Source organism: Empidonax traillii, unplaced genomic scaffold, assembly GCF_003031625.1.
Source record: "Empidonax traillii isolate 1590-97213 ecotype Southwest subspecies unplaced genomic scaffold, ASM303162v1 scaffold98:size2021230, whole genome shotgun sequence".
In the NCBI taxonomy this organism is placed as follows: Eukaryota; Metazoa; Chordata; class Aves; order Passeriformes; family Tyrannidae; genus Empidonax; species Empidonax traillii.
The window spans coordinates 1,830,150-1,847,919 of record NW_020955291.1 but is presented as its reverse complement, the minus strand read 5'-3'; the positions used below and the strand labels follow the sequence as shown (position 1 = coordinate 1,847,919).

The 17,770-nt window shown below is 38.5% G+C and overlaps 1 protein-coding gene across 1 annotated transcript in view; it reads left to right on the top strand.

Moving 5' to 3' along the window:
• FHOD3 (formin homology 2 domain containing 3) overlaps positions 1-17,770 on the top strand; it is a 354,314-nt gene that overhangs the window by 157,955 nt on the left and 178,589 nt on the right. Inside the window, exon 5 of the mRNA XM_027881870.1 lies at positions 5,370-5,475. Within this exon, the coding sequence (XP_027737671.1) occupies positions 5,370-5,475 (106 nt within the window). The remainder of the gene's footprint in view (positions 1-5,369; positions 5,476-17,770) is intronic.

Here is a 17,770-nt window from a genome sequence, read left to right as displayed (position 1 = left end):
TACAATGTTTCACTTTGTAACAGAAACAGAAGAGAATTATACAATATAGAATTAAACATGGGAATGCTCCAGCAATCTGAAACAATGGGATAGCTTATAAAAGGAAAGGGAAACAAAAAAAACCCACATACAAATGAGATTCTTCTTGGTGGAAATCTTATAGACATGCAACTTGTTATGTGCTGTGATTCCTTGGAAAGACAGTACTCTGCACAGCTGCTAGCCACGTAAGAGAGAAATATGTCTATGCATATCCAAGTGTGAATATTCAGTTACTAATCCAGTTTCCTCAAATACTTCGAATGGAGCTTTCAGCAGAACTTCTTAGGTTTAAAAAAAAAATAAAATTCCTCTTGAGAAACTCTGTTCCAAAACCTCGATTCTTATTAGGAAACAAAGCAACTTTCTTAAAATAATCATGCTTTGGGTAAAAGCTTTCAAACATATGGCCCACAGAAATAGCAGGCTTCAGAAAGATTTATCTTTAACAGTATATAAACAATTTATCCTTGCACGTGGAAGCTGCAGGTCAGATAAAATGCATTCTTGCAAAGTGCCATTCCTTGGAAAAAAGTCTTCAGTCTCCATCTTCAGGTAAGACCCTGTAAAACCACATTAGAGAATATATTGAATGGTACAAGATAAGAGAATGGGTAGGAAAGGAGACATTCCCCCCACACACTACTTCTGCTAGTGGCACATGAGCATAGTTTACAGACTGCTTGATCACAGAGTTTATGGGGTTCTTTTAGTAGGTAGGCTGAGTTATGGAGGTGAAATATGATTTGTGCATTTTGTCAACCACATAAGCAGGCTTTAAACTCACCAGAATGAGTATATTTGAGGTTTTCTTCATTACACGTTGCACAAAAATAGACATTTATTGCACAGACATATATTATTTTGTTTTTTCTTCCTCTGAGATGCGTAAAGAAAGATGTTCTATTTCAAGTCCATGAATAAATGAGTAAAATATGGTTTCTTATGGGGATGATGGTACGTTTTCATAAAGACTTTAAGTAGCCATCCTTTGTGTTCACTGCACAATCTTTATGGTTACAGGAGCTTAGCAGGAAGCTTAGAGAGCTTTGCCTGTGTTTTGCTGCTTTTCTCATCAATGCCTTAATGCCTGCTGATTAAGGGATCATAAATCTTTGCAATATTAGCAGAGGAGTCCATTTCCATAGCAAATGACAACATTTCTCTGCCTCCTTCTAGCTGTTATCACACACATGTGGCAGATACTTGTATGTACCATTGTCACACACTTGCCATATATTCTGTACAATGAATGTTCTCTTCCTGGAAACCTGAACCTCTTACCACTGCTAGAAAGTACCCTTTACTCTTGAGGTCACCTAACTTGGCAAGTCAGTGAGTTAATGGGTCTGAAAAGATTATCCTAGACCAAAATTGATGTAAACATTCTCCTTTCAGTGTAGAACGTATGGGCTTCAATGCCTTTCATCTTTCGCTGCGCATTCCAGATGTTTGCTTCTTTCCTCTCATCATATATACATGACTGTATAGATAATGTACTGAGTTCAGGTTTATGCCTAGAGCATGATGTGTTTGTACTCTGTTTCATTACACCTTCTTTTTCCCTTCTATTTGGGAAAAGAGAAGTACCTTAAAAGCCTTTTTTAATTCAGGTTTGATTTGTTTATTAAATGCTCTCCCAAAGCAGTCTGGTTAGAGTTCCTCATCCCCCTTCATTTCCTCTGCTGTTCATCTGCAGTATATCTCCTTTCAGTCAAGGGTGACTCTATGACTCAGTTGCATTGAAAAAGTTCAAGGTGGCAGATCTCAAAATTTGTTTTGGAAACATCCTTCTTTGAAAAAAAAAAAAATCATCAACATAAAACCAGATTTTTAGCTTGGTTATTTTGACAATCAAATGCTAATTTCTAATTTTTCCTCAGGTGATGCACTAATGTGCATTCACTATTTAAGATTATGGAGGACATCCTAAAGGTATAATAGGTGTTTCAGTTTTTATCATTTGCTGAATGTCAACAGCCTTTAATGGATAATGCAGTTAAAAATTTTGGTTTTGGGGTTTAATCTGAAGGACTCTGAAGCTTCACTACTGTTATCTTCTCTCATATATGGACAATTTTTTTTTTTTTTGATCATATGAATGCCATTTATTTTTCCCAAAGAGGTATGGTAGGTCTATTGATAAGTGTCAGAATCCAAAGACCACAATTATTCTTCCTTTTCCTGTTTTTTCAGTCTTTTTTATTTCACTGTGGCAATCTAGAATAGATTATTTTTTTCCTTAACTCAAGGAGGATGCAAACGTACTTCAGTATCAACAAAAGGTATTTAAAGAACAAGGAAATGTTTTTGAGCTAGGATAATGCCATCTGGAAAAAATGGTTACTATTTCACTCATTAATTTGATTGTTATATATATTGTTTCTCTTTAATTAGACAACTGTGTTGTCTAAATATACACCTATTTGTCATCTGATTTTTAGAAAAACTATTTTGAAGGGTGTTTTCCCCACAGCTTTCTTGATTCTGCACAATTCTACCAGTTTCTGTTATTTTTCTAAATTCTGTGTAGTCCTGTCATTATTTGTCTCTTACCCTTGCTCCTGCTACTGCCCACTCTGCGTAGGGGAAATTTGCACCTTCTTTCTTTAGTAGCAGGGAATTTTTAATCATTGATCTTGACATATAGAACTTATCTTCTAGGCATGCAAAGTCTTTATGAATTACCATGATGCATAGCCTTAGTTTACCTGAACCTTTAAGACATTTTCCATTAAACTTAGCTGACAGATTCCATGGATTTGTTTCCTCTCTTGAGTTTTGGGAGAAACAAAATTCAAAATTCTTGAAGAACAAGAAATTGTTCAGGTATCTTTGAGTTAAAAGCACCATAACAAAGGGATGTATGGGAGGGAGCAGTTGCCTGGCAGCCATGGAGGAGAATCCTCTGGGTTCCCTGGGTATGGTTCTACATCCCTGCACTGCTGAAGGTTGCGCTCCATGTAAAGTGAGCCTGGAATGTTGCTTGCTATCCAGTGTGATTTAGATCTGTGTATTGCATGCATGCATATTTATTTTTGCATTTATTTACAGCTACTTGATATTAAATCAGAGAGCATTTTATCTTGGGTCCTTTCCTTATTTTTCCAAGACTTGTTGTAAGATGTTGTTCTGGAAGTTCACCATGTGAATTTTGTCATCACTTGCTACACTGATATAAATTGCATCAGAATTCAGAGTTCAGTCCTCTGACTGGTGGCATTTGGGAAGGGCCTTCCCACAGGTCATTGTGTGGGATGGGACAGTCAGAGGTCCATGTGCCTTGGCTGACCATGCCCTTTCCAGGCCCCATCCCATGCATGAGGACATGCTCTTTAGATTGGCTACTTGGCCAAACATACATCAGCCTCAGTGCCAGCCAACGATTCTCTTCTGTAAAGCTGTCCTGAGCTGCTCAATATAAACAGATATCTTAATTCTTCTGTTCTTGTCTAATATGTCAAAGGGAATTCCCTGGTGGGCTGCAGGGTGGGGGTTCTGCACCTAATGGTGCAGAAATCAGTGCGTAATTAGTTAATTTGTGCTGCCTGTTAGTACTGTCTAACAGGTAGATTGGCAATGTCCCCTTCTGCTACCCCTTTATTAATCTCACTGTCTTTTGAGTGTGGCAAATGAATAGAGGAAATTTGTTGTCTTCATGAAATTGTGTGCTTGTATCTGTAGCGCCCTGGTCTGACACAGGACTTTGTAAACTTCTTAACTCTTGTATCTACTAGAAAAAAAAACTCAAAAACTAGCACTCTCAAAATGCAAACCATTAAGACTAAGAAATAAATAAAAAGAAAATAGGTCAAGTGTGCACAGTGGTGAATTTTATCTTATATATTGTAGGCTTTTAAGATATACTTTTGCCAAGATGTGGAGGATGATTGTATGTTTCCTCTTTATATGCTTTTTAAAGGATAAATCACCTTCGTCATGTGATAAATTTGTGTGTCTATGGATGACTTTATAATATTTTTAATTTTTTTTTAACAAATTTGACCTGCTGAAACATTAAACGGATTTTTTTCTCATAATTTCTCAGAAATTGCTAGATCACCTTACAGTTTTAAATATCCCATTTGGTCAGTCTATAAAAATTATGTAAATTATCTCTGTTGAAAGAATGAAATTTGTAAGAAATAAACTGTCAGACTGAAATAAACTTGCAGTAAGTGAATTGTCACACCATAAAAGGGACTTGATTATTTTATTTCCCTTTGCAGTTTTCTAAGTGTGAAATTCTTTGCAGCGAATTCAGAAATCACTCTCATCAAATCTACTGTGTACATCTTGGCTTCTCAGGGCTGCATTACTAGAAAGCTGAAATTTATATCTGTTACACTGCTGTGTATGAAAACATAAATTAAGGATACTTAATGGACTCAGCAGCTGTGATGGTCTGCTGAGTAGTTCTCCATTAATATCGTAAGTTGTTTTTGTGTCTAGTTTGCATGACTAATTCATTAACTCCTGTTTAATCCAGTTTTTAGTAGCTTCTTGTTTGTCTATATGAGCCTTCTGTGAGAGGAGAAGGCAAGCTGTAGATACGATGCTCTGAAGTCCCTTGGCACAGCAGTTATGTATGTAGGGCCCAGGAAACCCCTCCTCTCCCTGATGTCACATACATCTGTGATATGGGTCATTCTGCTGCACTGAGTAAAGGACTGATGATGGTTACAAAACAGTGAGTTATGTCAGCAAGTTGAGTGAGTCATTTGAAGCAAGAGAAGTGAAGCAAGTCACTTCTCTTACATTTGCTGTGTCTTCCATCACAGTGTGGGAACATTATCTACTACTGTTCTTATCTTCAACGCTATACTTTCCCATTCTAAATATAATCAATTAATATAGTTAATTAATATTATGTTAATTGATATGATATTACATTGCCATAAAACCAGTTTCAAAGTTGTGCTGTATGCACTTAAAATACTGAAACTGGAATGATGCTAAGGCATTGAGGTGGTGTTCTCTTGTTAAGCCTGACCTTTTAGGGTTTTAAGGATGTTTTTTTATGTGATATGATGAGATTATAGTAGCTCAGAGAATGTTTTCAAGCTTTAAGGAAAATATCAAAATTCATATTTTACAGATTTTGATTTTCTGTGCTTGACCAAAAGGTAAAATCTTGGTTTTTTATGCTTTGTGCTGATGTATTTCATTCTGATTTTAAAACAGAAGTCTTCTGTATAACAACTTTCATGCTTGCATCGTGGGAAACATAAAGTCAATGTTGCAAGCATGAGTTTGGTTTTATACTATGATATATCCTGTTTGTTTGTTTTTCAAAATTCTAATCCAGCTTTTTCTTTCTCCTGTGACAGGATGACAAGGACTTGGTTCATGAGTTTGTTGTCGCTGAAGGTCTGACTTGCTTAATCAAAGTGGGAGCAGAGGCTGACCAGAATTATCAGAACTACATCCTTAGAGGTAAGGGAAATGTATCAAAAACTTGTTTTTATTGCTTGGAAGGTCTCACAGGTCTGTGGCAACTTGAGGTGTTGAGTGTCTTTGAATGTGCTTCTCAGTCTGGTCCTGATTCCTGCAGGTTATGCAAGAATATTAAGGGAAGCTTAACACTGACTGCTGAGCAGAATGAATTGGAATATTTGGAATACTGATAGTCTCCCCATTGCCCACCTTTTCTTGGAGATTATACTGCAGACCTGTAATTCTAAGAAAGGAAAGGCACTCTAAAACCTTTACAAAGGAGCTGCTGTGAGCAGGTTTTACTCAGCAACGGAGCCACTTCGTGACGAGTGTTTCTCTCCTGTTCTTGCAGTGATGGGTGGCTGTTGCCCTCCCAAGGGCAAGGGTTTTCTCTGTGCTGCTTAGATTGTTCAAAAGTGCCTTGGAAATACAGAGGGGCAGCCCCCAGCCTGCACCATCACCCTGTTGGGAGATGTATTTTTGTATCTTGACTGTCTGTTATGCTGCAGCAGAATGCAGCATCCTCAGTACCTATGGATATCATGCAGTGTCTATGGAATTAACAGTGAGAAAGTCATACTTATTAGGGCAGCTGGCTGGAAACAATTTTTAAGTATCTGGTATTTTGGAGTTAAACAGGTAATAAGAGGTTTATGTTCTGATCTTTGCACTTAAAAGATAACTGGCAAAGGCAAGGTTTGGAGAGGGATGTGGAAAAGGATTAGAAAGCTCATTTACTCTATTGTGGCCCAAATGGATGTATGTGTTTTTCATCTAACCAGGAAATTCAGGCTGTAAATTTGGACTGTTTCTTCAGTATCTGGAGGGGAGAACGGTCACACCAAAGGATCTTTGCTGCTGCGTGATCTCAGAGTAAATAATGAGTGCTAATGAATACATAATTGTGGTGGATTGCTTGTTTGAATTTTCTTGGACTGACATATATAGCTGTATTTAAAAATGTCACTTAACTGTTAAAGCTCAAACTGCAAATTGAGGAGGGGAAAAAAAAAAAAAGAAAACAAACCAAAAATAAGTAGAAGGGTTTTGTAAGAATCAGAAATGCATGCTAAGTTGTAGAAAACAAGGATTCAAGCAGTAAATAGGGCTTCATGAGAATAAGAGCGTGCAAATACCTGCTTTTGGAGGTGTAAAAGAAAGAAACCACAGAAGTTATATTCTTTGTCAGTAGTTCTGCAGTCATATAACTGTACTTGAATAGTAGACAAGAACACAGCAACATATGGAATAAAATGTTTCTGGGAGAAAACTGGCCATTCATGCTTTCAGAAAATTCAGACTAGAAGTGAATTAAAAGTCTGTATTGGACAGTCTGGCCTTCAGACCAGGGACCTTTCCCTTCCCTTTCCCCTGCCCTCCCCTGCTCCCTCTTCCCTCCCCTACACATATCCTAATGCATTCACAATTCAGGGAGACAGAATGATCTCTTTCTTGTTGTGGCTCTCAAGAGCTTGGTGTCCATGATCTAAACTTAGAAATTTTCCACTAAATTCAATGAATGATAAAGGAGAGCCTTAATGCCAGTGTCCACGGCATCATATTAATGAAACTGCAAACTCATCTTGTTGCGTTGTTATTAACAAGTGATTACAGCTTGTTCAAAATAAATATAAAAACAAACAAACAAAACAACAACAAAAATTATGTAGAAGTATGCCATAAAGCTAAAAACATTATTTTAGGAAGATGCTTTCAGGGATTGGTACTTTCTCAAATCAGGTTTGTTTTTTCCCCTATTTTGCTGCTGTGGGAAGCTGACGTTTCTCTCTGCGTGGTGTATCCTGGCATCTTTTATAATAATATGATTTTTCTGTGTGATGCGGGTTTTATTTCAGAAACTAAATTGGTCTTGATTGTCTTTCAGGAAGTTCAATGGTTGTTACAACTCAAAGATTATGTCAGCTGGTTTGCAGTTCCAGGAGCCAGCATGTACTTTCTGAATAGGTCTGCATGTGCAATGAGATAAAGAAAGGTTTGGAAGTACAGTATAGCCAGACAATCTTATCCATATGCAATGAGGAGGGTGCTGAAAAGTCATATTAAATATGTCATCGAAGAGGGTTTCTGATATATTGGTTTTGGAAGATCATAGTGATTGTTTAGGGTTTTTTTAATGACTGTTGGGTGTATTTATTGCAGGGCTGCATTTTACTAAAACTGAAGTGCTGGTGAATAGGTGAATAAATTTTACTGAAGGTACATCACAGCTGGCAGTGAGGTGGTCCCATAAGCTTTAAACTCAGTGTTAAGCAGTGAAGATCTGAGAAGTCAAAAGTAATTGTTGTCTAGATTTTTTTGTACCTTGCTGCTGTGGTATTCTTGTTCTGCAGATCCTTTCAGAGTGGAATATATTCTCCTTATTCTCACCGCATTTAACCTAAATCATAATGGATCAGATGTCTCCTTAGTTCCATATTTCTCCAGCATCTTTGGTGTAATTCAGTGTTTTCCTCTTGCAGTCCTAACACAGCTTGCAGGGCTTGTGACCATAAGTGGCAGCCTTAGGCATGGCATTGCCTCCTCTGCTTCCAGGGCTCACCCACATGTGACTGCCTGTCATCTTGACTGAGCAGTTTCCGAGTGCTTCACATGAACTTGTTTGCCTGTACTCATCAAGAAATAGCTTTGTACCTAGGAGAGAAAATAAGGTGGAAACATATGTTTACTTAAGGGCTGTAGGTGGTTCAGTGCGTTCAAGGTACAAGTTATTTCTTGAGGACATTACTTTCCTTTTTCCAAAAGTCTGCATTGTCTCACTCTAATGTTTCCTAGTTGTGAATTTCTGCTTAGGAGGTTTGACTTGGTTCAAACCAGACTGAGCTACCAGAAAAATGCCTAAATATGAGTCACGAAAATTTTAGTTACTTTAATGAGTACTGAAGAGAAGGGAAATGTGACTTCTACATATAAAGCTGAGAAATCCAGAAAGTTTATTGTTGAGTGCTAAGGAATGACTGTTTGTTTCTGCTCAGGTCCCTTCTTCTAGGGCTATTTCCCAGAGTGTTACCATTTGTCTGGAAATCAACAGTAGCCAGGAATTCTCTCTCGACTTACTCTTTTGGAAGGGTAGTTTAGAAAACAGCTTTTGTTCTTTCCTACTTATCAGTTCTTCCTCCTAAATTTATTCTTAAATATTCCTTCTAATTATTATGGACATCTACAGAAACTGTGTTTTGCGGGATTTTTATTCCCCATGAAAACAGACTTGTTTTCCTCTTGTTATTTCCCCTTCTTTTTTTTTTTTTTTTTTTTTTCCCTTTGGTGACAAGAATCTGTAAGGAAAAGGAACTTCACTGATACCACTGAACTTAAAATTTCTGTCCCAGATTATGGTATGGTGGATGTTACCTAAATATTCAAAAATAAATGGGAATGGGTTAAAGATAGATGGAAACGTCTGCAACTGATCAGGATTAATTTAAATCTTATTGAAATTTTGAAGATTGTTTTGGATATAATTTTGAGATCACCTGTTCCTTGCACAGACTGAGAAAGCAACACATGAAATGCCATGACTGAGCACATACTAATTAAATAATTACTAGAAACATGGTAGTCTTCATGTTTTCTGATAATTTAGCCGCTGCTGTTGGGAAGGTGGGAAAGAAAAGCAGCTTGTGTAGACCAAGGCTTAACTGTTTTAAAAATATACTGAATAAGTAAGGTATGAGGGTTCAGGGATGACTTTGACAATGGGATGTGAGAAGTTCTGCCTGGTAGGATCCTGTGCTGCCTGTTCCTCAGATCCAATGAGGAGGCTGTCAAAAGGTCATCCAGCCTCTTTTGTAGAGTGTAATTGTGTACTTAGATCCCTATTTACCTCCTTATGAATTCAGATCAGTATTTAGAGGTGTCCATAATTAGATTAAAGCTGGAGATTGTTCTTGTAGTCGAAAAGCACAAGCCATGTGTCCATTCTGAGCAGGCAAAGGCCTTGACCTTGCTACAGCACAAAATTTCAAGGAACTAAGGCTGAGGAAACAATGGGGCAGCAATCTGTGCTTGTACTAGACCATATTTGAATCAAATTCAGCTTTTGGATGCAGCTCTCTGAGTTACTGAGAGTTATGTGCTTATATGGGGAATCAGAATTTGAGTTTCAGCTCTGGATGAGAGATGGTTTCAATTTTGTTTGGTGGTTTTGAGTTTTTAGAGTTGGGATTTTTTTAAAGAATAAATAAAAAAAAGCAAATGCTTGGAGAAGCCTAAGACTTGTGATTTGAAGTAATATTTGGGCTTTAAATTAACCCCTCTCACGTAAAACCCCAAACCATTCTTATAATCTAAAATTAAACAGAAGTAGAATCACAGAACCATTTAGGTTGGAAAAGACCCTTAAGATTGAGTTCAACCAATTAACCTATCACTGCCAATTCCACCACTAAAACATGGCTCTAAGCACCATGTCTACATATCTTTTAAGTTCCTCCGGAGACAGTATAGACAAAATTTCAATAATTTATATTTAATTCAATAACTGGGCAGAAGACTAGGTTACAGTAGAACCAGTTGTGGGATTTCCTGTCACAGGCCCACTACACTTCTGATGAAGGGAGAGAGTCCTATGTGTTTCTACAGATATTAGTGCAAGCACAGAAGATTAAGGTAATGGTCCTTGGTAAGGGATCTGACACACTCTGAGGGGAAATGACATACCATTTAAGAGGATTAAAGGTTGATAGGTTCACACACAAAGTCAGCATCATTTTCAGCCTGATGGAACAGCAGCTTTATTATTGTGCCATACATTTTTTTCCTTATAAATAGTAAATGTAATTTGTTTCGGAATTGCATTTGTACAGGCATGCTTGTATCTTCATGCAGATAGAATGAGTGTATATACTAATGCTCTTATTTTATTTTTCCTCCTGGTTTTGCAAGACTTTTCAGGACTTTTAAGTAATTTCATGAGGGACTTCTACCAGGAAAGTCCTACATGAGTCCAAAAATGTAAATAAGAAAAAACTAAGTATCTTAAAACACTAAAATCACATGTGAAATGCAACTCCAAGACACATTCTGATCTTTGGTATGTGTTTAAATTATGAGGAATCCATTAAAACAATCCCCTTCAAGCCTGATAGCTGCAATTTGCACAGTTGTGAACTGCCAGTGATGGAGAAATTCCCAAGAGGAGCAGTGACTTCCCAAAGCCAAGCATTGAGAACTGAGGAGCCTGAAACTTTCCAATCCCCCACTCAGGCATGAGAATGGGGAAATCTTTTGATTTCTCACCTGTCTAGCTGCTAAATGGGAGCCAACCTTTGCTCAGGGATGGATGGATGGAGAGAAAGGATGTAGCTTTATCCAGATGGTTACCCTTTTAGTGACCTCAGCTTCCTACTGCAGCAAGTTAATTCTAAATCTGTATTTTGCATATGCTTTTAATTATACAGTCCAGCATAGCTGACAATAAAAAATGGGAAAAAATTGCTGTAAGAGCTACTAGTTGTGAAGCAGAAAGTGACTTTGCTGTTGAAATTAGGAGATGCTGAGCTGTTTGATGGGGTGGTTGAACATGCACAGGAGCCACTAGAGTCAGTCAGAATCACAGATGAATGCCCAGGCAGGGCGTCAGGTTTCTAAAGGAGCAGGCAAACAGCTCAATCACTGACATGTACCAAAGCCACCAACAGTTACGCCTATTTATAAAGCCAGAGGCACGCGATCCCACCTGCATGCCAAGTTTAGAGCTAAGGGCTGTGCTGCATATTCTGGGAAATCAGATTAAATTCCTGAAACTACTCAGTGCTGGATGGGAAAAGACCATCTGGTTTTTGTCTGTCACCAGGACCATGTGTGTGCCCCTAGATGTCAAGGAGTTAGAGGAAGTCGAAGGTGAGGGTGAGGCTTTGCAAGCAGGCAGTGGAAGCTGCTGCTGATAACCCTTTCATTCTGAAAGCCAGACATGAAGTTATCAGCGAGCTGGTGGCATTTCTGCATCAAACCAACTGCTACTAGGAATGATTGGGGTTTGTAAGTGTGTTCTCTGTAGTGGGGGGATGATCCATTTCCAGGAATTGGCTTGCTGCTTTTATCAAAAAGACCCCTCATTATTTACAAGGACATGAATATTTCCAGTGCTCTTGAACTTTCCTCCCTCAACCTGATAAATTATGTGGTTTTGGCTTTTTGCATTAAAGGTTAGGTATTACAAAGCATTTAGCATGGAGAAGCATGTTCTCTGCAGAAAATGTGTGTGAAGCATTTGCAGGAAGTGTATGTGTGTGAAACAGGGTTTGTGTAAATAACATAAGACTAGAAATAAAAGTTTGTGAGAGGCTATGTCTATCCTAAATAGACATGACTTGCTGTTTGGTACTACAGCAGTAAAACAGATGGTAGTCATGTAAATTTGGTAGTGAAAAAGGAACTAATACTGAATATCGTGCATACCTTTGCATTATTCCTATTTCAGTGTAAACTGGAGAACTGTTTGAAGTTTTCCAGCTGTAGAAAAGTATCCCAGCCCCAAGTAAATCGGAAGAGGCAGCACTCGATTAGGCTTACCTTTGTATTTCTTTCTTTTCTTGAAGCTGAGTATGAAAACTTCCCTGACTCTTAACCTTCAGTGTGCAGGTAACAACTGTGAAGTTCCTGTATATACCTCCACATTTTCCATTTGTCTTCTTAGGTCAAGTCCTTTAAAATTATGTAAACTTCCCAGTTGATCTTGAAGTAGCTATAGTAACAGCATGTGCTTTTAAAAGAAATGGGGTTCCTATAGCTTGATTACTTGGGAATGTTTCTTCTGGGAGTCTTGCTGGCACAGTCTCCCTGTAAATTTGGCTTGATCTTTCTTTTCAGTCTTCCAGAAAGCTTATCAGAGTTGGACACTTGTCCTGTGGGGATTTGAACATTCATATCCTTCATTTTTATGCTGGACATTAGACCACAGTTCCCATGAAACCATACCATAAGATGGCAACTCCACCTGGAAGCTGTTATGCCCTTATACTACAGGGCAACTCCACATGGAGATCCAACCTAGTTTCCCTACCACCACTACCAAAAAAACTTAAAACAAACCCCACCAAACCAGAACACAGTTGTGTTAGCAAATGGGTAGCAGATTAGTGTAGCAGTGTATTAAGACACATTAATGAGCAGCACTGCTGAGCTGAGTTACAGCGTGGCTGTGATGCAGCCATGACCTCTCTCCTTGTGAAATGGACTACTCTGCCAGCTTTCCATCAGTGAGCTTTGCTGGTATCATTTGTTGTAGTTTGTTTCAAAATTAACAGTCCCAGAAAAATCAGACCTATACTTGATGTTTCAGAATCTCTTCCTACTACATGTGCAGAAAACTTCAAGATGTGCCTCTTCTTGAAAAGGCGCGGAATGAAGAAATACAAATGGATTTGTCATACTGATTTATTAACCCTTTAGGAATAATGAGATTACAGTGCTCTTTGTTATATCAGAGAAAAAAAGGGCACATTATACTATCTCTAGGATTAATAATATAAACACTAAACATCCTGGTCTTGGTGGATAAATCCTCTTTCACTCCTGAAAATATCTCTTTAAGGCTAAGTGCATTCCTCTCTATTTCCTTTCTGCATTTCTCATCTGTATATTTTAAAATAATATTTATTAAACTCATTCTGCGCAAGCATTACACTGAGTTCCCCGCTGAACACAACCTCAGGCATTCCCTCAGTCGTTGGAGGAAGCACTGCCCTCTCCTTTGTCCTCCTCCTCCCTCCCTTCTCCCTGGATGTGATTCTGATCCATCTGGAAGCAGAGCCAGGTGGTCCTCACACACAGCGTACAGTACAAGTCCTCCCAGTTTGGGATGGGAATTGGCACTGAAGCAAATCTGAGTTCAAAAGTTTACCCACCCTATAGTAATTTACACATTTACAAATAAACTGAGCTGTTTCTTGCTCTCTGCAATATATGAAATGGCCTTTCATGTTGGGAGTGCTTGTGAGGATAATATAGGGTTCTCATGATCTACATGGAATTCATACACCATCATAAAATTATGGATTTCCCTTGTTTTTTAAGCTGACAGAGGCTGTTAGGCTTTGGGTGGCTCTCCGTCTCTATGAAAATGAATCTTCTAGTTCTGTGTAATTTTTTTTATGGTTTTTGAAATTCCCATGAAATGTGACACCTCAGGCTATGCAGACTCTGTGTAAAATGAGGAACTGAACATGAAAAATGCACATCCTTAACTAGTGAGCAAAGAGTAAGCACTTGGGAAGTAGCTCCAAGGGCCTTTAAAGCCATTGTGGTTGTTACATGATTTAACTACTCAAACTTCATGAACAAGCCTTGAAAACAATGTATCTATTCCAACTACTAGAAGCATATTATAGTGTGTTTCAGCCTTTTTGTAGTAATCTTGTAGCCTGAGAGTATCTCACTAAAGAAGGAGAAACTGTGTAGAAAATAACACATTCATAAGCCAGCACAGACATGAATACTTGCACAAAATATGCGGCTACTGGTAATTTCACTATGAATTAGTTGCATTGAATATATGCACATAAAACATGTTCAGATATGGTTGAGAAATAGTTTGGTTGTTCCTGTTTCAAGATTAGAGGCTTCCACAGCTATTTTTGATGGTAGTTCCTTGGGTGCCACACAGTGTGTTCTATCCTGATACAGAAGCAGAGAAAATTAAGGACTTTAAGGCAGAGTCAAATGTGTAGGGTAATTGTACTGGCTACTGTTCCATGAAGGTGATTATTGTGTGGTATAAGGATGTGACAAAAATGAGGTTCTTCAAATATCTTCAGATAAAGTCCATATCCAGTTATGTTAGAATTATTTTAAGTTACATATTAGCCCTACCTCTCTGGAATTTTTGCAAATGTGCATGCATATGAGTTTCTGACGGTTATGTTCTCATAGCCGCAATCAGAAAACTGGACCATAAACTCTTAAAATACTTATTTCAGTACTGTAAGGCAGTGACCTGCCTTTAAGCCTCTGATCACTACTGCATCAAATATTAAAAAATTCTGGATGATTGAAGAACTTAAATGCTAAGCCATAGGACTTAACGTGTATTAATTATTAACTGATCATAAACACTGTGTTTGTACATATGTGTCTAGAAAAAACTGTAGGCTATTCATAGTCTGATGACAGTGAGGGATAATGTTAGTGAACATATGGGAATATGAATGTTTCTATTTCTGCTCTCTGGGGTTTCTCCTTGCCTGCTCTTCTGCACATCCCTAGGGAGCACAGACAGAGTAGCACATGCCCCTTGGGAAAGCAGAAGTAGCAAATAGCTGCCTATGTACGTGGAATGAATGAGAAAAGAGGGAAACGTTTTGCTGCTTTGTGATGAAGTATAAGGACCACCTTACGTGCAACCAGCCCTACCCTCCTCCTCTGCCCTCTCCACCACCTTCCATACACAGGGCTGGAGACACAAATGGTGGCATTGGAGTGACAAGAGGAGTATGTGGACTGGCATGCTCCCACTCTCCATGTGTATGTGAAGGTTGTCAGTGGAGCACAGGAGGTGGAGCTGAGCAGACTGGGTAAGGCAACAAATTCGAGGTGCCATGTAAAGGCAGACAGGATATTGTGTCTTCCCTTTGCAAAGCCAGAGGGACAAGAGTTGTGTTTGCGGCTCCCTGTCTGCTGGGGAGGAGGGAAGCAGAAGTTTATCCCATTCCTACAGTTTTACAAAAAGTGGGGATCGATAAACCACTAATTTATTAATTGTAACATGATTTCTTTCTCTCCATATTATCAAGCAGTAAGGAGTTTTTTCTCTGTTTCCAGTGTGTGAGGTGTTTCCAGCTTTCTCCATTTAAATTCCTGACACTGAAGCTTGGGGCTGTCAAGCCAGGAGAGGAGACTGTGCCTACCTCCTGCACCCAAGCAATACAGGAGCACTGGCTTGTGGTAGCTGCTAAAAATACAGTACCTCTGTCGTTTAGGATGTGCTTTTCAATAATTTAACCCTTCTTTATGTTTCTTCTGGGACACTTCAGTGAAGAGAATTTACTGATGTAGGTGCTATGCAAATAAGTAATTTTTTCCTTTACCTCTTTTTATTTGTTTACAGTAAGAAAACAAATATTCTTCCCTCCTACAACCTTATAAATGCTTTGATTTCCCAACACACACTCCTGGAGATGTTGAAAGGGATTAAAGAAAAAAGGGAGGCGTTATTCAGGGTATATGGGAATCAAGAGGACCACAGGGTGGTGGACCTTAAGACTAAGGCTGGAGTGTTTCAGTTCCACAAATTGGTGTTTCCTAAAAGCAGTAAGTTATATGATAGGAGTCATGTCTTGATGCTGAATTTGTGCACTAATCTAAAAATATCTGGATGAAAGAGAATATAGAGAAAAGGAGTTTAAAATTTGTGACTGAGGGGCTCCATGATACATCAGGCCTGAAAGGAAAATGGTATGTGAGCTACTGAGGGAGTCTCCTTAAAGAAAGGTCTCCCTTTCTTGACGGAGAAGGAAGCTAGGAAGCCAAGGAGTGTTGACATCCCACAGGAAAGATTACTGTTTAAAGGCAGATCCTAAGGATTGCTTTTAATGAAAGGATAGGATGGACAGACTTTCTTTTGGAGTTTACTATTTTTTTCTTCTGTCATTTAAGTTCCCTGAAATGGAGAAGAAACTCTAAAAGTACTAGTGTGTGCTGCAGGGACTGCCATTAAATGAATCTGCTGTTACAACACATTGACTTAAGTCACTGAAGTGCTACTCAGGATTTGCTATGTCTACTGCGTTTTTTTAAAACAGATTTATTTAAGTGACAGGTGGGGTCTTAAAGACTTCTGCCAATACTAGACAATATCCTATTTCCTCCTACTTAACCTTCCTGCTTCTATATGTTATCACCGGCTTAGATAAGGATCTCAGCTTCCTCTGTCTTGCCTGTTTCTGATCCTACCCACCCTCAGCTGCCCCCAGTTTCCTAATGTTGTGCTCCAAATCCCTTGTTCACAAACACCTCTGTGATTTTTAAAGTTATGCCTTAAATTGACTTTGGGTACAGCAGGGTTTCACAGCACTTACTCTTGATGAGCTTCAAGTATCTGTAGTAACAAGGGTCCCTATCTGCAGACTTTCACCTGGGTGTTCCCAATCTCAGTAGCCTGCCCTGGCATGCAGGTAGCAGTCTTGGAAGCTGACACTGTTTCTCACTCAGGCAAAACCCGGTCAGAGGGCAAAAATTTTGCTTTTAAAGCATCAGCTTTTAAACACAGTTTCCAAACTCCCAAAATTCAGTAAGCTTGTTTTAGTATTTAGGCTAATATCGGTGATGGAAACATTGACTGTAATATGTATTAACTAGGTTTATTGGTTGCTAAGAATATTCTTTTATATGTGCTTCTAATCAGTGTGGTTTTTTTGCTCTCTAAGATGGTTATGGACAAAAGCACAAAGGATACTGTTAAGGTTGATAAATAAAACGCTAGAAAATTAAAAAATACCTGTATGAGGTTACTTTGCAGGCATGCATGCCTCCTTTGTGTGGCAACAGATCCAGCCTTTGATCGCACAGTGCTTTGCTCTGCTTCAGATAATGAGCACCATCGCACCTGCCACTTATTGAACATCTTTTAAATAGCTTGTTTTGTCCCTCTCCAGGCTTTGGGATTTATTTCAAGCCAGGCAAACTTATTAAATGTTTGCTTTGCTCATAGATTTTTCTGTAGTTTGTCACTAAATGTTATCCAAGAGCTGAAAGGGCAGCATTATCTTCGTGTAGTAGATAAGAAAATGAGGCATTTGAAAAAGACATTCTGAATTCAGAAAGATTCAGTAATTCTAAGTGCTGGTTTGGGGCTTGTCCTTGGGCTGGCTTTTCAAACTTGATATGGTATATTTTGTTTATTTCTTTTTAATCTTTAATCTTAGGGTTTCTTTTCCTATTCAGACTCTTGTCCAGTCTGTTCTAGTTTTCTTTCTTGGATCTGTCTTTTTCTTGCTTTCCGCATCCGTTTCCTTTAACCTGGATCAGTCTGTCAGTTTGTTTACATAATCAATCCATTCAGTAATATTCATAGGTTCATTTTCATTATTTTCTTCACCAGTTTAAGCTGGCTTAAATGCTTTTTCTTCCCATCACCTCTTCCCACCTCTGTGCTGTCTGTCCTGGGTTCTGTGTTTGTGTGATAGTGTAATGAACTTGGCACAGGAATGTGTTAATCTGAAAAATTGTCGTGAAAAGGTGGGTCTTTTGCTATTGTTTTGAATTAAACTGTTTTAGTACTGTTGGATTACTCCAGTTCTCAATAGTGGAACACAAACTCCTGAACCAGAAAAACCCTGAT